Source organism: Pollicipes pollicipes, unplaced genomic scaffold, assembly GCF_011947565.3.
Source record: "Pollicipes pollicipes isolate AB1234 unplaced genomic scaffold, Ppol_2.1 Scaffold_4633;HRSCAF=5453_pilon_pilon_pilon, whole genome shotgun sequence".
Classification (NCBI taxonomy): Eukaryota; Metazoa; Arthropoda; class Thecostraca; order Pollicipedomorpha; family Pollicipedidae; genus Pollicipes; species Pollicipes pollicipes.
The window spans coordinates 48,413-69,599 of record NW_023596526.1 but is presented as its reverse complement, the minus strand read 5'-3'; the positions used below and the strand labels follow the sequence as shown (position 1 = coordinate 69,599).

At 52.8% G+C, this 21,187-nt stretch overlaps 1 protein-coding gene across 1 annotated transcript; it reads right to left on the bottom strand.

Moving 5' to 3' along the window:
* Positions 1-6,804: 6,804 nt before the first annotated feature.
* On the bottom strand, positions 6,805-19,495 carry LOC119097868 (beta-galactosidase-like). Its single transcript, XM_037220814.1, is given in 5 exon segments — positions 6,805-7,775; positions 8,133-8,219; positions 8,365-8,793; positions 8,795-8,824; positions 18,904-19,495. Coding segments are annotated over 5 exon segments (1,386 nt in total). The 5' UTR covers positions 19,441-19,495; the 3' UTR covers positions 6,805-7,472.
* Positions 19,496-21,187: the final 1,692 nt, after the last annotated feature.

Below are 21,187 nucleotides of genomic sequence, written 5' to 3'. Positions count from 1 at the left end.
GCACAAGTCTCCTGCCGACCGTATCGGCCCTTGCTGTCGGTATGGACGCGGTACGGCGGACCTCAGGACCTGGAGTCTCAGTGACCTGTGTCTCAGGGACCTGGTGTCACAGTATCCTGGAGTCACTGTGACTGTAATCGCAGTGACCTGGAGGGTCGGTAACCCGGAGTCGCGCTGGCTGACCAGACGGGCCGCTGTGTGACGGCTCCCTGACGGACCCCTCATTGACCTGGCGTGCTGGCTGACCAGACGGGCCGCTGTGTGACGGCTCCTGACCGACCCCCCAGTGACCTGGAGTCGCGGCGGGATGTGAAGCGCGAGGAGGGCGAGGCGTTCGCCCGCGAGCACGGCCTCATCTTCATGGAGACGTCGGCCAAGACGGCGGCCAACGTCGAGGAGGCGTCATCAACACCGCCAAGGAGATCTACGAGAAGATTCCAGGAGGGCGTGTTCGTATCAATAACGAGGTGCGTATCGGGCGGAGGGGGGGGGGGGGGGCGTGGTCCCGTTGCGGTCGGTCCCAGAGGGCCGGTTGTGTGCGTGGCTTGTTGCGGACCGCGCTGCCGTAGTGTGCCACGAGCGCGTGATGTGTGCCCAGCGGAGATTTCCAGGCTTGCCGCCCGCTTGTGTGATGCCCTTCCCTGTTAACTATCGTGTGTAGAGTAGGTGTGACATGTGTGGATGAATGAAGTCGTAAAGGATTCGAGTGCGGAAAAGCACAAGCCAAAGTATTGCAACGAAGAGTAGCGGGCTGATAATCGACGTCAGCACGGGGCGGGCACCTCCGAAGGGGATAGAAATGCGACTCCTGTACAATCATCTCCAACACGGACCCCAACTCCGACACCTTTGACATCTCCGCGTGTGTGGCTCGTCACCCTGCACGGAGCGTGGCCGACACCGTCCCTGTCCCCGTCCCGTCCCCGTCCCCGTCCCCGTCCCGTCCCCGTCCCGTCCCCGTCCCGTCCCCGTCCCTGTCCCCGTCTCCGCCCCCGTCCCCGTCCCCGTCTCCGCCCCGTCCCCGTCCCCGTCCCCGTCCCCGTCCCCGTCCCCGTCCCCGTCCCCGTCCGTCCCGTCCCGTCCCCGTCTCCCCCCGTCTCCATATCTGTCTCGTCTCCGTCTCCGTCTCCGTCTCCGTCCCCGCCCGCCCCCGCCCCCGCCCCGCCCCGCCCCGCGCTAACCCGCCCTCCGACCGGCAGGCGAACGGCATCAAGCTGGGGCCGCAGCACTCGCCGGCGGCGGCCGGTGGCATGGCGGCCGGCGGTCTGGGCGGTTCGCAGGGTGGCGGCTGCTGCTAGGGGGGAGGCGCGCCGCGCCGCGCTCCGGCCGCCCCCCTCCCCCTCCCGCCTGCACGTGTGCGTCCATGCATGGCGTACGTATTTGTGTTGAGTATAGCTATATGCCCCGGTCGTTTGCGTTTTCACCGTGATTATATATGTTAGCGGTAAATTGTCGGCGTCCTCGTATGATTTGCTGGCGGCCCGGTGCGACCCACAGTGTGCTTACCGCGCCTCCCGGTGTATCCAGCACGCGCTCCGCTCTGTTCGAGACGCGACCCAGCGCGGTTGTCGTGGCCGGCATCGTTCGCGGCCGCCCGGGTCAGCCGCGGCCGCCACCCCGCCGCGGCAGCGCCGGTGCCCGCCGACATTCCATTGGACCTGGGTGGCGTCGGTCGGCTAGGGAAATCGAGTGCGTTGCGGTTGATGCGGTCGGCGCCGCCCGGGTGTACGTTTTTGGGTAGATATTGTCGCTCGCTTGTCTCTGCTGTGTGCTATCTTGTGGTGTGCGTGGGCGCGTGAGCGGTGGACGCCTGGGGAACCGTACCTATAAATTATATTCTGGCGTGAATGTGGCGCGGTCTCCTGTGAGGTGTCTTTCATTTTGGGCATTGACTTTCACAGCTGTACCTCCCGTGCTTTTCCGTGTCCCGTTTTCACCGTAAGTTAACTCTTCGCGCCGCCGCTGCAGCGGTGTGTCGCCACCGTCGCGGGGGCTAGCGCCCGCTGTGCGAAGCATTGGTTGTTCAATACTGAATAAACTATATACATTACCTGTGACCACCGGTTGGTGTGTTAAAGGGCAGGAGTGTGGCGTCGCGATGCGGTTCGTTCCGATCTTGACGTTATCGCGTAAGGCGCTCAGCTGTTCGCGTTTTCGAGACAGGTGACGCCAGAAGAAACAACGAGCCCAGTGTGGTTCAGCCGAACCTGTTCAATGAGCGGTGTTCATAAAGCAATGTATTGTGAGTCTGTTGGGAATTTGGTTCTCGTGGATTCAACTAGAACCTAAGTGGCATGCAATTTCAAGGACGTCCGACGCTCGTGGCTGCTACTTCTGCGATGCGCCAGATGTCCTTTCAAAGCGGGGTCGAGATTGAGGCGGAATACAGGCCTCAATAGGCCCTTTGGTCATGATTGGCCCCGTCCAGTGCAGAATGGCTCCCATACGGGTCAGAATGGGCCTTCTGCAGGGTAAAATAGACCCTCGACAGTCAACACTAAGCCCTCTAAAGGCTGACATTGGCCCGCTTCAGGTCAGGATGAGACCTCTACAGGTCAGAATGGGTCCTCATCAGGCCGAATGGGCCTTCTAAAGGTCCGAATAAGCCATCCATTGTCAATGATATGCACTTTTCATGTCAGGCGGGCTCTACAGGCCATATGGACCCTCCACGGACCTGAATGGATGGGCCCTCTACAGGCCAGAGTGGGCCCTCCACAGCCAATAAATTTCCTCCAAAGGTCAGAATGGGCACTCAGCAGTAAGTAATCGACATTCTACGGGTCAGAATGGGCCCTCTACAGGCCCAAAAGGGACCTCAGAATGAATGCTCAGAATGGATCCTAAAGAGGCCAGAATGAGCCTTCGACGGGTCGGAATGAACTTGAACATGCTTACATAATTCCCTCACAGTCCGGAGTCACTCACCAGCATGGGTCCTCAAAGTTGGGGGACCGCCCCCCCCCTCCGCTTTCAGATTGGGGGTGAGCTGACCCGACTCTCCACCCCCCCCCCCTTGTTCCCGTGTTCCTGGCTATCGGCGAACAATATAAATCGCTCATCTGCCGATGTGACATCCATTGCTCAAACCATACCTTGGCGACCCATGCCTTACTGCGGCCTGCCGGTTGGTGGTGTGATGGCCAGAAAACGGCGGCCCGGGAACATGCTTAAAATCGTGCGCGAAATGTGAGAATGTGAGCGATGATGCTGGAATACAGCTGTCGGCTGTCAGTATACCACAAGTTCCAGATTAAGATGTTCATCTTACTCAGTTGACCAACCTCCTCCTCCGACAACGGAGCACTCAGTGATGCGAGTATGTCCACAGCGGCTATTTGCGAAGTTACAACATCCACGTTGAAGGTCATGTACGATGGGTGCACACGATGTGAGTGTTGGGGGACTTTCGTCCACATTTGAAATCGGTCATCGGCCGTTAGGACTTGTATTTGCTAAATCACGCCTCGCGGCACATTTTCTGTTTGCTTGCCGGCTTGACCATAGCGCCAGAATACTGCGGCATGAGAAAATTGCTGCCGGTCACGCGCTAAGAGTACGACTGCGAAAAATCGATTCGCTATTACAGCGACGTCAGCTGCTAGTACAACAAGCTTCTTTGATTCCGGCTTTCTTTGTATTCGGTCAGCCATCCGTCAGCTTGTCTCTCAGTGTTGGCGGGCGTCCGCACCGGCGGTTTCCAAAGTAAGAATTCTCAATGTAAAACACATCCACTGGTGCGCGTAGATCGCAATCATGCGCACACAGTGTCATTGTGGGAGTCCTGCCAGGCGCGAATTTTTAATCGCTCATCGGCAACAATGAGCTATTATTTTTTTGTTTAAATAATTCCGGCGCACTGACGGCGCCTTTCTTACATATAAGCGGACCCCTGAACCGTGATGGCCAGAATCTGGCCAAAAAAGCCATACTTCTCACGAAAAGTGCGACTATTCAGGGACGGATCGATCGATATCCGGCGTCAGATTAACCTACCGAATTCAGAATAACAGATAATGTTCCCAAAAAGATGTTCCCAAAAGGGATTTCTTTAAATGCGCTAGACCACCCAAAATACAGACAAATGAAATGCAATGTATTATGAACGTCATTAACATTAAAATAAGTGTCCATTGCAGGATTTCATCTTCCGGCCATGTCAAGTCCCTTTAGTCAGGACTTAAGAATCAGTGTACGAGTGGCCGGTGCAGCGGGCCACTGACACGTTCAGACGGTGCCGCACCAGTGACAGCCGGCCGTCAGCTGTCGGGGGAACATTGAGACGGACACGGTGATGGGAGACCGTATGGGCCTGGCGCGCCAACGGCTGGGCGCTCGGCGCCTACACCCTGCAAAATGTCAGCCCGACGGAGGAATCGCCGACCCTTCGGAGATTCTCTGAGATACCCGGCCCTTTTCGTTTTAAAACCTCGCGATGTATTTATGCACTGTAAAGAAAGGAGGCTTCAGGTCAAACCTTTTGACCTCCTTTTCTGCCGTTTAAGAGAGAGAGAGAGAGAGAGAGAGAGAGAGAGAGAGAGAGAGAGAGAGAGAGAGGGAGAGAGAGGGAGAGCGCGCGAGCGAGAGAGAGAGAGGAGAGGAGGAGAGAGAGAGGAGGAGAGAGGAAGAGAGGAGAGAGAGGAGAGAGAGAGAGGAGAGCGAGAGAGAGAGAGAGAGAGGAGAGAGAGAGAGAGAGAGAGAGTATATATATATATTAATATATATATATATATATGCCATATTGATATTTACAACTATCCGACATGTAACAGGGTGATCATGAATTTCATATCGAAATTCAAAGGTCTGATAGCCAACTGTCTGATTACAAACACTGTGTGCTACGTAAGTCAAAGCGTTGTCAGGTGTCCATGCGTCAGGCTTCTTTCAAAATCATCACTGTTAGCTCAGATTTGGTTTCAGTGCAGTTATTCAACTGGATGCCCCTAAGCAATGTCCTAGCACAAAATAGAACTAAGTATAAAATCATTAATATAACAGCATTTACTCCAATACTCATAATATATCCACAACACAGAAAGGTCATAAATGATACGAAACGTTATAGAAAAACAGAATATCCAACTTAACTAGCCCTACAGGGAGGCGGTTTATTTAGTTGGGCGGTGGCTCACAATGCTGAGAGGAAAGAGGGTCAGATCTGAGGAGAAGTCTGTTCTAGATATATTTTGGAGGTAACTTCAGCCATTTTACATTGCTGAGCCCCTTCCCCTCCCACGTATTTTGCAAAGCTGCATCCTTGTGGCCCTACAGCTATTTACAAGCCTCCCACGTATTTTACAAAGCTGCATCCCTGTGGCACTACAGCATGACCTGAGACACACGACACAGAAAGCAACAATATCATGCATTTGGGTGCACCTGTAGCACTAGGGTCATACTTGCAGCACTTCTGCACCAGTTAAACTAGCAGCCTATCACCCTAAAGTCGATGCACCTGTCAGCAGCAGAAAGCCGCCGATGAATTCTACTCATGTGTCGCTTGAGCGTCCTCCGTTGCCCTCTGGAGGGGGTTAGGGCACATGAGCTGGAGCTCTGGAGGGGCGCATGGGCCCTCTGGAGCTGCAGCTCTGGTATCCTCGAACGATTAGTCTCCTGGATTGGCAGGGCTTTCTCACGCTTTTGCCAGGGACGCCCTTCATGGCAAATCATTTGGAATTGTCAGCTGGAATACGTGACGTCACGCGTGCTGACGAAGCGTTCGATGTGCGGCTGACGAAAAAGTTTTTCCTTTACCTTTTTTCCTTTACATTTCAACTGCTTCAGACCACACACTAACTCTGGCTAACCACTGGCCATAACATACTACGTAAAAGTAATGTTTGGAAGTGTGGCTGCTGCTCCAGTTTAACCACCATCTTTCTCATTCATAAGCTGAGTGCTTTTTCCCCCTCCCATTGCATTCAAATTGATTTCCTTCTCATCTTAAGTATTCACTCAAAATTTCCTTTTGTGCAAAGGGTCTATCGATCCTTCACTGCTACTTATGCTGCCACGAAGCCCATCCTTCCATTTAACTCCCTCCTGTACTGACAAAGCCCATGTTCTAGACGCGAGGCATTTTTCCTGTTCTAGATTTTTTACGATTGCTCTAACGCCATTCATTTATTGGGGAACGCAACCATAAACCACACTTATCACCGTCAGTCATACGCTCCAGGTGGTTTGATGCCCAGCCGGTTTTCTGGTTAAAGCGTTGGTACAAGACTCATCATATATTTTCAGCGTAACAAGAACTGATAACAAGCAATGGCGTGCCGGCAAGAAAGCGGCAAAACATACCACCGATAAACATGTATAATAAACCGACACCTAAACAGTGGCACCCACCCAATGGCCGTCGCCGTTCTTCAGCAATCCCATGACATTCCGGCTTCCCCGGGATGAAATATTGAAGTTCTCGCATGACTGTAGCACAGTCTTGTCGTCAGACACAGCGTCGAGGTCTCGCCGGTCCCGACGAAAGGGTGAAATGCTGAAAACAGTACGTCTTCAATACTGCCGGAGAAGTGGTTGGAAGCGATTAGACAAGGCCAGCTGGCTAATGCTGGCGGATCGATAGGCCCATCTTTCCCCTGATACGGTGTGGAGTGGGTAATCGGTTATCAGGCGTGCCGTGACGCGGGCGCCATGCAGGGTTGCCGATTTCGTCGCCGACACCTGCCCCCGCGCCCGCCGTCGCCGTCCCGACGTCTGCGGTCGCCTGGCGCGCGTCTGTGCCCCCCCCCCCCCCCCCCCCCCACGAGCAGCCCAGGACGCTGACCTTGAGCGTCGGCCCCGGGACGGACCGGCTCGGCGGCTCGCTGCACGTGGTCAGCTGGCGTCTGAGGAGAAGCGATTGGTCCGACCTTCGGCTGATGATACGTCGGTCCGCTGAACCGGGCCGCGAGTCGAAGAATGGCCTTTGCTTCGGTGGGGCGTCTCACGAAGCTCTGATATTCCGCAGTACAGCAGAAGGTTCTAAGAGCCCGGGAAAACATTAACTTCTGTGATAGCTTTGCATAACATTTTTGCCTGCAGTGGAATTAGCATGCGTGCCCGAATAAATACGCGCGTTACCACTGATCTGCGCGTTAACACTGACAAATTATATTGCGTAGTAGATTTCTGTCACCTGTTAGAAACTATCAGGAATCGTGCTTCTAAGTTTGGAAGTGTGCAAGCGTGGGTGAGCACACACCAGTGCTAAGTGGGGTGTTGTCTAACGGGGGTCTGCTGTAAATCGTTCCAGTTTCACGATTTTGTTCTTAAAGCCTCCAAGCTCGCAAAAAATGGCAATTTTTGTCCCCAATCATATCCGGTAAATCGGCTATTTTTCAATCTCCCGTCATGCAGTGTAATAACCCAGCATCACCAAGAAAGCCCGACTAAACGCCTTTCCCGTCACCATGGGAAAATCAAAAAGGGGACCAGGTGTGATTTCAGGTCTGCGCTTCGCGATCGGGCTCTTTCTACGATCTGTCCGGTGTCGGACCATTCAGGACCGGGTAGTCCTTCAGGGAGACCGTGCAGTGGTCGCCCGGCCCGCAGGGCGCACCCTCCAGCTCCAGCAGCGTGATGACGTTGCTGCCCGGCTGGAGGAAGGGCGCCGGCACGTACAGCGTCAGCTGCGGCCCGGCGGCCGGCCAGTACCGGCCCAGGTTCTGCTCGTTGACGAACGCCACGCCCTTGCGCCACCCGTCCAGGTGGAGGAAGGTGTCGGCCGGCTTGCTGGGCGCGTTGAACTGGCCGCGATACAGCGCCGGCTGGTGTGGCTCGAGCGGCGGCGTGGTCGGCGCCGCTGGCACCAGCTGCGTCAGCTGCTGCGGCACGGTGGTGACGTTCCAGTCATTCAGCTGGCGACCGCCCAGCGTTCACCTCCTTCACTCAGGCCCTTGCGGTCGTCGACATCGCCCGTAGCAGAGGCGGCCGAGGCTCTCCACCAGCAGGGTGAGTCGGCTGCCGCGGTCGGCCATCACCGGCAGCTGGAGCACGCTGTCTGGCGCGTCAGCACGCCCGCCAGCCGACCGTCCACCCAGACGTAGGCGCGGTCGCGCAGGCCGGCACGTCCAGCCCGGCCGGCGCGGTCGGCTTCCACGTCACAGCGGCAGAGTAGGCGACCGAAGCCGTACCGCCTGGTGCACGTCGCAGAACGGGCACCACGGCGAGTGCGAGACGCGCGTGACGTTCAGCTGGGACACGGCCTGCAGCAGGCCCGTCTGCCAGGTCATGGCGACGGCGCCGTACGCGACCACCGGCAGCGGATCGGGCACGGCCAGCGGCGTCATGTTGGTGTACGGGTAGATGAGTTCGCGCAGAGCCGGCAGCTTGTCGGTGTGTGTGCCATTCTCGGGAGATGGGCGCGTCGAAGTCGTAGGACGTGGTGCACGGCTCGAACGTGTCGCCCATGTTGGCGCCGGCTGCGAAGCCAAAGGAAGTCCCACCGTGCATCATGTAGAAGTTGAAGCTAGCCCCGAGCGCCATCAATGCCTTCGTGGCGTTGACGACCTGTTGCGTGGACACGGTGTTGCGCGGGTAGCCCCAGTGGTTAATCCAGCCCGGGTAGAACTCGGAATTGACGCGCGGTCCGCCTATGGCGTTGTGGCGCCGCTGCGCCTCAAACGCCGCTTCCGCGTCGGCGTTGGTGTCGAAGTCGACCGTGGCGAACACGTCGGCTACCGGGCCGCACTTCAGGTAGTAGTCGGAGCCGCCGTCGGTCGTGAAGAGGACCACGTCGTCGCCCAGGTGCTTGCGCAGCAGATCCGCAGCTGCGCCGTGTACACCCGCGTCGCACCGCCGGGTAACTGCCGTACTCGTTCTCCACCTGCAGCAGACATATCAGACGATTTTCAGGGACATCTAGAATCCTGTCTCGGTGGAATTTTGCGACATCGCGGGGATCGTCATAGAACAGGATTTGTCCGCAAGTTTTCGTCAACAGCCATAACATGGACGTAACTACACCCTAAATTTTGCCGTGTCCGTTGGTTTTGCAGTCACCAGCCGCCCGGAATCGACGTATCTAAGTACCGGACGGGGAAGTTACACGGAATATCTTGTCATTGTTATACATTCCGACTGCCTGGGAAAGCAGTGCACTGACAAGACTATTTACTTAAAACATTTTCCCAGTATCTTAATCACTTAGGAATTACTGTGTGGATCTAGTTGCTACAGTTTTCATGGTTTCTATTTTCCGTGTCCAAATTTGTTCAAGGAAGGAATTTGTCCATTTTGTATTTATCTCTATTTTATTTATATGTCCAGTTTATTTAAATGTCCATTAGTACTCAGTGATCGGGAACGCCATGGTGGGTGGCCATGGGCCTTTCATTGTAGTTATAATTTATGTTGATATTGTTGCTATCTATAGCTTCAGCTACCCAGAGTACGCCGATGGTATTGGAAGGCATGTCAATTTGTTATAACTTTGTACAATTGTCCGCTGACATTACGTTCAGTGAGAAATCTTTTGGCGGACAAGTGGGAGCAACAGACCAATATCGTGTGCCAAGATGTGTATGTGCTTAAGCGGATCCGAAGGAAAGGGCCGTAGGGCCGTGACCCCTCCCCCTTGAGCTGAAGGAACACCGGCCCCAAATCTTGGAGTTCACCAGAAATACAGATAACTGCGCATACAGAACGCATACAGAAAACTAGGCTAAAAAAATGAAGTGGAGCAAGCCCAGTGGGCCATTCTGGTACCAGATATTTTACTGATTAGAAAGTTGGAATCTGAAAATAACGTGACCGAAATCTGATGACTTTGTGTGGGGAGGTGGCGGTCATCAAGTTCCAGGGGCGTTGTACTAGAATTGATGGCGTTGGGGGTAAAACAACACCCTGTGAGGAATAATGTTTACTCTTTTCCCCATGTTATGTGAATCTTTCACTATCACCTGATACTGTCTAACCACACATACTAAGCACATGCCTTCCTTTCAGCTGTTCTTCCGATGTCATCCGAGTCCTAGCCCACTTAAAGCCACCAAGCATAAAAAAGGCTTCACTGAATCTGAACATCTAAGCCTAAATGCTGCTTTGCCTACATCTGAGTGCCATGTGAATCACTGCGTATGAGTTACCAATGCAACATCCAAATCTTAACTTCTGTAACATGCTGGCTAATGGCTTCAACCTAGCTCGGAACAGAAAAAGTGAATCTTAGTGGAATGTTTGGTGATATTTGTTGATAACAAATGTGAGCGACTGAGATGCACCATGCTGGGCAAGAGATCCGGAGTTGGCTCATGCGATGCTGCATGTACGCGCACCGCACACCAGCAACGCTTTATAATGATGGAAAGATGACCATGACGGCACAAAGAGAACAGTGGCGGATCTAGCCTGGAGTTGTTTTTTTTGGGGGGTGGGGGCAACCGTTCGTCGCCAGCTGTCTGGTGTGGGATCCGAGGTCCAGTGCATGGTGCCTCCCGCGAGTACCTAGTAGGGACACCATTCAAAACCGAAAAAAGCACCGAAATGCTTTTGAATATTTAACAGAAGTTAAAACAAAACAGTTAAAACAGTCAAAGTCAAAACAGACGGTAGGCACACGAAACTTTTATGAAGTTCTGGGAATGTTGGGGGGGGGGGAGGGCCAAAACATACTCTCAGAGGTTTTGGGGTGGCCATGGCCCCGTGGCCCCCCTCCTCCGCACGATCCGCCTATGAAAGAGAAGCGAGACATTTTACCCATACGCCAAACAAAAGTGCCTGACAGGAGCACAAGAGACTCGAATCGCACGTCCTGACCCTGGACGCCTGCCTACGCATGCCCAGAGCAAGGGCACTAGGAACCTTCAAGCCTGAGAGCCCCAGAGACTCCAGCCGCTCGCATTCATCGATCTTGTTTTTTTACAAGGTGCACCATCATCTACGGCATTGCACGACAAAGCGACATGCGCCTTACATCCTCATCCCTCTGTTTTTTGATGGAATTAGGATAACAGGATTGTCATCAGCGTTGATGTCGCCTGCGAAATTGGTAGATCTCTCAGTGGCACCGTTTCGGAGTCAGACTTCGGCAAATTCGAGTTGCGTGGCTTCAAGGCTACCTTCGGTGACCTGTTTTTACGTCCTTGAAAGACAACTTGGCAAACCTAAACGTTAAAAGGATCAGAAAACTGTCCAGAATATTGTTATGCTATTCTTGAAAGCGTCATGGCACAAAAAATAAAAATAGCGACAATGGTCAGGGTACTATGAATTTTTGCCACAAAAAACATTGCTCGTATATCCTACTGATCTATTCCTCATTTATCTGTGAAAAAGCGTAGTTTTTTTAACCCAACATAGAACAGTTCACAAGGTGGTTCTCCTCTTGGAAAGATCCGGTTCATGCACCGAGGAATCATACGTAACGCACGAAGACTGGGCGTGCGGCGCGGCGCCGCGGCCGGCTGCCTCCCCCCCCCCCCCCCATGTGGCCTGTCGGGACCGGGCTAAATGGACCGGGAGGGGACGGGGAGGTGAGTGCGTACTGCGAGGGTGGCGCGTCTTTGTTTGCGAGGGATGATTCAGAAGTCAAACAAAGACCCAGTGATGGGGTCAGTGCCTCGGGTCAGTGCCCGGTGTACGGTTAAATCCCGTAGCAGTATTGGCAGTGTGTCTTGCGACAATGGAACGCTCAAACTACGTCAGTTGTGTCGATTCATTTGGGAATCAAAACGAGAGAGTGTCCAGGATTAGCAAATAAAAACGTAAGCGCTTCTGTGTTGCAACTGTCGCACCAAACTTACTTAAGACCCTGGAAGCTTTCCTAGGGGCAATAACGCGGTTCCTCTCGCGGAACCAAAGTGCGAGTTATCTAGCTCCCAGTCCCAGGGACAAAATTCAACGAGCACTACCTCAACTCAGATGAAGCTGGAGATAACGTTCAGGTCGTTTTGGATGGTCTTGAACAAACCTTGTATTTAAAGTTAAAAATTATTTTTATTTTTTTAGAAAACTGCATGTTCGCCGTTCACGACGACGTTTCATTGAAAATTCAACGAAATTTCAACGAAAGCCGTTTCATTGGGACGCGCCGCAATGCACGCTGCATCCTTTCTTGGTACATTGACGAGAAGCTGAGAAGTTAGAATTAACGACTGCGCATGAAAGAATATTGCACATAAGAGTTAATGCGCTATCAGACGCGCTGAAACAGCATTACTGTGGCCCATACATTTCTACAGTACCTTTTACCGAAAAAAGCTTGATTTCAGACATGGAAAAAGTGCATTGCTTCTCAGAAAAATATCCTGTGCAGTACACGGCACGGCTGATCAGCTAAAAAAAATGAACCCGTCCTTGCATACAAGGACAGGTTCAATTTTTTGAACCGGTTTGCTTTGATAAGGAGGACTCTGGTGTGACGTGCGAGTGGCATTCTTTTCCACATCCCAACAGAAGAACTCTTGCGACGGAGTTGGGGACATTAAAAACGGGTTGCTGCCAGTGCCAGCCTGTCGCGCCTCCATTCTGACCAAATTCATTACGCTAAGAAGCTATGCCAGTTCGTGCAGGGTAAAGCTAATGTGCAGATGGTAGGCTTCCTCGTACTAAAAGGAGAAGTCCTTCGAGCGGAGGATGCGTTTAGTATCAAATTGGCTACGGCCAAGACTGTCAAGGGGTCACTGACGGCTCACAGAGCACCCCAGTGAATGTTCAGACGGCTCACAGAGCACCCCCAGTGAGTGTTCAGACGGCTCACAGAGCACCCCAGTGAGTGTTCAGACTGTCACTGTACGTGAGTTAGCGTCAAACATTGGGAGGGAAGTAGCGGTCCCTTACTTTTAATGGTTTTGATGAGCTGGAATGAGTAAGACTCAGTCACTGGCGCACTGGGTCGACTTCCACTTGCATGCGAACTATGTGTTGTTAAGCTGATAGTTGTCTCACAATGCCATCATTTCCCTTTCAATACAAAATCAATGTATTTCACTGTGTTTCTGTTGTTTTGTTCCGTGCTTTAAAAAAGACCATGGACAACCCGTGGAGCCTTTCGCCTGATTTCCGGCAGCAGAAGATGGCAAAATGAGGGGCCCGGCCTCACCCACATCCTCCCGAGATTAATCCTACATCCTCCCGAGATTGATTGATTGTATAGTCTAAGTACAGAGTACTGCGGTCCCAGGCCAGGAGAAGCCTCCATCAGGACTCAGCGCTGCCGTCAGTGATGCTGATTATTGTCGTCTGCCACCACTCGGTCGTGTTCCTCTCACGCTAACAGGGGGAGCAGCCAAGCCATGCCCTCTCCGCAAGATGATCAATATTTGTGTAATAAAATAACACATTTCCGGACTTTGAAGGAAATATGATTATTTTTACTTGGGGAAGTTATATCAGATGCTGAGTGAGACAAAGGCTTGTCGGCAACTGTACCTGAGCGTGCACGTGTTTCTAGCAAAAAGCCCCGATTGACATGAGTACTTAACTTAAAAAAAAAACAAAAAACAAAAACAGTATGTGTTTCAAAAAAGCTCTACCATTCACTAGCTCTGATTCAAAAATATATTTACCCATTACCTATCCACTGAATTATTTCTACTGCAAGTGCTTATAAGCGACAATAGTGTAAAAGGTATACTTGTTAGCAAGCGTATACATGGTAAAACGTATACTTATTATCAAGCACACCCAAGTGGGCAATGCTGCAATTAAAAGTTCGTGGGCCCAGGGTCGCAGCCACGGGCTTGGTAAGGACGGAAAGGGGGGGGGGAGGAGAGCACTGGGTTGACAAACGAGCCTCACAACAAATCAACGAATATCATTTAATTTTTAGTGGACGATTTTCTTGTTTTTTAACGTTTACCTTCCTTAACACGCACCCTGGTGGGCGGTTGAATAACGTTAACCTGTATGTGAACACACTTGTGTCAAAATTTTAGGTTCTTAGGTCATGACTCTGGGGTCAAATAAAGCCAAACAAGGGCAAACACCAGATTGGTGCGTCAAATGCCCCAGACCTCCTCACACAACTGCCGTGAAACTAAACACCTCTTCTAAGAAAAAGATCAATGGTGTTCATTTAACGTAAATGACCTTGTTTGACCCTTATAAGTTCAAGGTGACCAAATGACTACGAAATTGCTCCTATTCCGCCATTCGAATAAACGTCAGGAACTATGCCAGGCAGGGATGTTCCCAAAAGCAAAATGTTGGCCCGGATCATCTTATGCTAGTAACTCACTCTAACCTTCAAAAATGCCCAAGGATCATATTGTTTGCAGTCCCTGCCATCAACAAATTCGAAATGAGCACCAGAAACTAGCCCATAAGCCAAACATAAGCCAAGCTCTTCGGCAAAAAGCAGACTAGTTTTGACCTCATTCTGACTTTTATGCTTGACCTCAGGTCAATGGGAATGGTTATTGCCTAAGTTGGTTTATTGCCTAGGAAACTATCTCAGACTTGTATGGCTTCGTCTCGCACTCCGATGTTGCATCATATAGAACGGTTCCCTAGAAATGCTCCTCGCTGATAGCTATGGTCTGGCTTTGACCTGCTACAGGTCAGTGACCTCACAATGTGCATTTGTTTTCTACATAAAAAGATATGCGGTTCGATTCGTCACAGCTATGCCAAGTTCGGCGTGTTTATGCCACGTTCGGAAATCATTCTCGAAAACCCTCGGGGAGGGTCAATTTGACCCCCACCCTGTTAACTGAGACCGAAGCCAGAAGTTATCAGACATAATAAATATGTTTCTTTTTGGAAACGAATAGCCTGAAGGAGCCACGCTTTACATGAGAGCATGGAAAAAAGCCGTCGACACTAGTCATTTCCCGTTGGTTGAGTTAAGTCTTTCAAATCTGATAGCACTGAAAAGACTTCTTTGAAATTTTTCGTGGACTGTACAGAGATATTGGAGGTCTGATAGACTTATTCCTCGGAGAAAAACAACAATAGAATTGAGATATAGTTGGGTTGATATTTCAGCAACATGCCTTTATCGAGACAATAGCAGAAGTGAATTTGTTTTGGAATTCACTTCTGCTATTGTTTCGATAACGGCACGTTGCCGAAATATCAGCCCAAGTATATTTCCATTCTCTTGGTTTTTCTCCGAGGAATAAGGCTAATACTACTGTCGTCTACTAATACTACTATCTAATACTACTGCATTTGTTTTGGAATTCACTTCTGATACTGTTTCAATAAAGCCACGTTGCCGAAATATCAACCCAACTATATATATATATATATATATATATATATATATATATATATTCTTGGTTTTTCTCCGAGGAATAAAGCTAGTACTACTGTTTTATCTATGTGAATAATGTTCTTCGCTAATGCACTGAACAACTTACGTGATACTGGAGGTCCGGTCTACGTAAATTGTACATGCAAATCGTATTACATAAGTTGTTCAGTGCATTAGCGAGGAACATTCTTCACATAGATTAGACAATAGTATAAGCTTTATTCCTCTCAGAAAAACCATGAGAATGGAGATATAGTTGGGTTGCTATTTTGGCAACATGTCTTTATCGAGATAATAGCAAAAGTCTTCTGCTATTGTTTATCCGCTGCTATTGTATATTGTTCATCTGTTCATCAGGTCGGAGCCTGAACTAAGCCTGGCTTTCGTAACGCGATTCGATACTTCCCTTAAAAGTCGCCTTCAGAGGCTCACTACCTGTCAGTTGCATTAAATAGTTCTAAGATCGCAAGCTTATGTCCCACTTTTTGAATGGCCTTGCCAACCATCGGCGTACTCACTTTGCATTGGTTTATTTACTATCACATCATTTCCGGACCCTGTGACCTTGAATAATTTCCGACGCCCACAGCATATAAAGGCCGTACTATCGGTGACCATGAATGCTCTTACTCTCTCTGGGCTCGCATGAGCAAGACCGCCGTTGGTTGTGTCGCCGGACGTCGTGGTGTGAGCGTTGGTGCGTGCAAGTGGGTTAAAAATAAAAGCTATAGTTTGTCAAGATCTCTCCTTAACTGATTCACGAGCAAGACTGACACGAGCGAGGTCTGCGCTAGTTATAGCTACCACACTAACAGTCAGAAATCCGTTATAGTTGTCACGCTAGCAGTCCGGAATCTGTCACACGTGGACTCCGGTCTAATTCCTGTTGAACAAATGGGCTCTCGGGCCCAGACCGATACGGAGCCGACTGTTCGGTGCTACTGACGCCGTGAAGCGGCTTGTGTGTGTTTAGTTTGTTTACAGTGTGCTTATGGTGGACAGTGTTGTAAGCGTTTGAACTACAGATTAGTGATCGCTGTCTGTGTCGCTATCTGCTGTCCGTTGATGGCAGAAAAGGCAAACAGACATCGCAATGGTGTCGCCACTCTCCGTTCATACACGTGCCGTGCTGAGGCTGCCGCGTTGAACACCCCGACCCTTTTATCCTTTTTCTTGCTTCATCCCGCATCCTCACGACACCCCGCTCATCCGGGGCAGGCTGCATGCGTCAGTCACGAGTGGGTCGAGAGGCGCCCACCTGAAGGGGGACCCCCACCGGACGTTCAACGCACATTCCGAGGGGTCCCTGCGTGGGCTTAGGCCCGATGGTCACCCCCCCCCCCCCCCCTCCCTCCAGGTGCATGTAGTCCTGCCCCATCGCCATGCATTCTCCTTCATCTCATAGCCCTGGAAAGATCATTTCTGGTCCAAAAGGCTGTAATTCAAACAGCCAAACGTGCTGAGATGTTACAACGTACCGTGTAGCCTGACCACAGAGTTTGCCTTTCCGTGATCGTTTGCCTTGCCTCCCTTTGGAGGGAGCATTTCCCTTTTTGTCATTCTGCGTCGGCATCATCCTGATGCCGACAGCCATGTTTCCGACAGCACCAGCGCAGCCACCGCAGAAATACAAGTCCCGGCCACTGGGCCGCATCCAGGAGGTTGGTAGCACAGACCCTGAGGTACAAGCATACGCGCTGGTGTTGTTCTGCACGGGGGCTTGGGTTGTCAGCTGAGGACAACATCAGGGCAACTACTGCCACCTTCTCGGTCGTCACGGAGGATGATTTCCAGTGCGACAACCTTGTTGTGATATAGGCCTGCCGGCGTCGGGTCATGTGACCCGTTAGGTCAGCTGACGGGTCACCACTCACACTGTGTTACCGATTTTAAGAGGTGGTAAGTAATGTCGCACGTGCAGCCGTGCTGGACCGCTCGCGTCGGAGGTGAGTGGCGGCGAGCTGCTCGAGCGCTTGGCAGGCACTGATGGTGCAGCAGTCCGAGCAGGCGGCGCAGCGGAAGGAGCAGCTCACCTCCATGCTGGAGCGGGGGCTGCCAGTCAGGAGCTGCCGCCCAGCCGTCTCGCGCCCAGGTCGCCGCCGCCGCTGCCGCCACGGTGCGAGCTGCGAGATCCCGCCGAGCACTACCTCGGCGTCACACCTGACATCCTCCGCGTCTCTCACGGATCGGGCGCTACCTCGGCGTCACACCTGACATCCTCCGCGTCTCTCACGGATTGAGCGCTACCTCGGCGTCACACCTGACATCCTCCGCGTCTCTCACGGATCGGGCGCTACCTCGGCGTCACACCTGACATCCTCCGCGTCTCTCACGGATCGGGCGCTACCTCGGCGTCACACCTGACATCCTCCGCGTCTCTCACGGATCGGGCGCTACCTCGGCGTCACACCTGACATCCTCCGCGTCTCTCACGGAGTTCGGCGCGCTGCGCCAGAAGTTCACCGACTTCAGATTCCTGACCCGTCTGGAGACGCCGTCCGTCGCGGAGCGGAAGGCGGCCCTGATGTCCCTGTTTGACGACGTGTGGACATGGGCGTTGCGTCACAGCCTCCAGCGCGCCCCGGACGCGGACCTGACAACCATTCTCGACACGATGGAAGCTCATCTGCGAGGTCGGCGCGGTCTAATCCTAAACCGACGGAATTCTACTAGGGTGTCCAGAAGTCCGGTGAGATGTTCGACGATTTCGTGCCGTTAATCAAAGACATCTTCGCTTATTTTGACTTTTGTGGCGCGTGTATGGACGTCCGGTACAGTGACAGGATAGTGGTCGGTACACGTGACGAGGAGGCGCTGAAGAACATACTGCACGAGCCAAAGCTGACTCTGCAGAAGGCGGTGGATATTTGCCGCGCGTGTGAGTCGGCGAGTGCGAACGGTGCTGCCGTCCGTAGCGAGCCGACTGCTGTGGCTCGAGTGCCGGCGTATCGCAAATCGCGTGTCCCTCTTAAAATCGATGCCACACGCGCACTCAACCGATGTGTCTCCGACCGCGCCATCTTCCGTTCTCACCGGTTGGATCTTGGCTCGGCTCGTATCTGGCCTCCCGACAGCGATGTGCATTCGCCAACGACCGAATGGGCACTGCCCCGCGGGCTGGGGCGCCAGTCAGCTGGTGACCAGTTACGTGGCCTAACCAGTGAGCTGGTGATCCGTTAGCTGACCTGCTTGCCGACCCCGTTAGCGCCCAGCCCATCAGACCGGGCGCCAGCATGGCCTATATCGTAACAAGGTTGTCTCACCGGAAATAATCCTCCGTGACGACCGAGAAGGTGGCAGCAGTTGCCCTGGTGTTGAACACTACGTAGTTGAACACTACGACGTTGTACGATGCGTCTTTTGGCATGATAAATGTTGTGTTGGACTTCTAACATCGTGGGTGTTCCGATCATCTTCTTTACGGCTGCATTTATGTGTTCACGGCAGCAACCTCTTCATTTAACAGTTAAATCCGGTTCCCTTTGGTTTGCCTTGCAATGAGCGATGCTATGTGCATTGCATGCATCGCCTAACGCGTCGAACGACCACAGAGATCCGGGTCGCGAGCACGCAAGGAGATAATGAGCTTGGGATAATCCCAAGAATGCACCAGTTGACCAGTGGCAGCCGACATGGGAAGGCGCCTCCTAAACGAGCAACACCCCACCCAGCACTGCCGCAACCCGTGTGCTGTGAGGTTGGCCCACCTGCACCATGATGACGGGTCCGCCGTTGACGTAGAGCTGCGGCCGGAGCCGCGGCAGAAGCTGCTCGTACCAAGCCGTCACGGCCGACATGTAGCGAGGGTCACTGGTCCGAAGACGCACGCCCGGCCGCCGCAGCAGCCAGTACGGCAGGCCGCCCAGGTCGCGCTCGGCGTCGATGTAGGGCCCCGGCCGCAGGATCACCAGCAGCCCCAGCTCCTGCGCCATCCGCACGAACTCCTCCAGGTCGCGCTGGCCGCTGAAGTCGGTGACGTTCTCCTCGGGCTGATGCTCGCTCCACTGGACGTACGTCTGCAGCGCGTTGGCGCCGCTCGCGCGCAGCCGCGTCAGCCGGTCCCGCCAGTAGGCGCGAGGCACCTTGAAGTAGTGCACCGAGCCGGAGACGTAGCGGAACGGCCTGCCGTCGCGCTGGAAGGTGTCAGGCCCGACGGTGAATGAGTGCCGCTCGAACGTCTGCCGGCCGGCGCAGACGCCCGTCAGCAGCGCGACGAGCAGCACGAGCAGCCACCGTGAGCGCATGGCGAGACGGGTGCTGAGCTGGGAGCTGTACTGGCGCCGGCGCGCGCTGCCGGCTTGTGCTCTGCCGGACCGCGGCTGTCGGCGCTCCTGGCGGCACAGACCGCCCTGAACGCTGTTATCAGCGGCGTCCGCTGCCGGCCAACTGCGCAAAACGTGTGTGATTGGCTCCAGTGGACTCAACGGGGCCAGTGCAAGCCCCGGGATTGGAGAATGGAAGTGTTCCGTTCCCAGACAGACACAGCCAGGGGCGGCGCCAGCGGGGGGAGGGGGAGGTGTCCAACTCTATCTTCGGATAGAGTGGGGACAGTTCCCTATACCAGCAACCTTCTTGCAGGAAACATCTATTATTCGCGTAGATTTTCACTAAGGGGCTATATTCTCGATTCAACCATGATAAAGGTCCCACCCATCGGTAGGATTACATTGCGGCAAAGCTAGTACGATGTTACTCGGACCTCAAAAAACCGCTCGGCGGTATTTCGCATATACTGGCCGACCGCATTCATTGCCTACCGTGCCTGGATTTTCAAACCGGATTAGGGCATTGGATCCCTACGTGCCTGCAGCCTATGAATAAAGGACCTTTTTAAAGGAAAGGTAGAAACCAATACTGAATTGTAAAGAGCGTGCTACAACGAAATATCCTTAGAGGCTATCGTGGCAGGTCGGATCTATGTTCTGATGTCAGTGGTAACCTCCACCCTGTCTCATTTTTAACCCCACACTGTGTTATGCCTGGCCGATCTGCTCCACTCTTGCCTACGGAGCTGACTGCTCAGTGCTGGTGGTGTCCGACCGATGTACAGGCCCTCATCAACCCAAGATGACCGTAATTGGCGCGAAGGGCTCTCTGATTGGCATTCGAGGGCCCCTTAATGCAACGTCTGACAGCCTTTCTGACCCCTAATCGTTCGTCCGGAGGGGCCTAAGGGGAGCAGACGTGCCCCAAAGCGCCATTGTACGGATCGAAATGGGTCCTTTTCAGGCCTGATTGGGCCCCATGCAGCCCAAAATAGTCACACAGTCAATAATAGGCCCTCTATCTCTACACCGTAGTCTGGAAAGAGTAGAGTTAGAGAAAGAGTCATAACCTCAGAAACAGCCCGTCTTAAGTGAGGTAGGGACCTAGTAAAGGCTGACAAACGGAGAGCTTCGGACTCGGAAAAGACCTACCTCACTTTTCGGACCTGGGAAGGACCCATCTCTGGCCCGGAATGGGCCCATTGTAGGCTCAGAAAGCAAGTGGCGGTGTATGCGCGGGGCAAGCTGTCCCCATGCATGAGGCAAGGGTCAAAACTACTTTTCCCACAAATTTCAGGTGGCCCACATGGGGTCCCCGGCGGATTTGTTGAAGACATTCTTTTATTTAGTGTTATCAAAGTATCGTAGAGAGCCCATCTCAAGCACGGAAAGGGTCAATTTCAAAGCAGGAAACCCCTGTAACAGTTTCAGGCACGGGATATCTATATTGACGTCTTTTCCGGTCTGAAAAGGGCTCATTGTAGACTCAAAACGGCTTATTTCTTATCAGGACAAGCCCGCCACAAACTGAGTAGTGGTCCGTCCCAGGTCTGGGTGGGGCCCATTGTGGGCACAGAAAGGGCCCTCTCAGGTCTGGAAAAAGCCCATGGTAGGTTCAGGTAGGACCTTCCTTGAATCACAAAATGTCACTTTTTAGACTGAGAGAGCAGGCATTTCAGGTCCGGAAATGGCCTGTCTAAACACACAATCCCAAAAGGAACCTGTC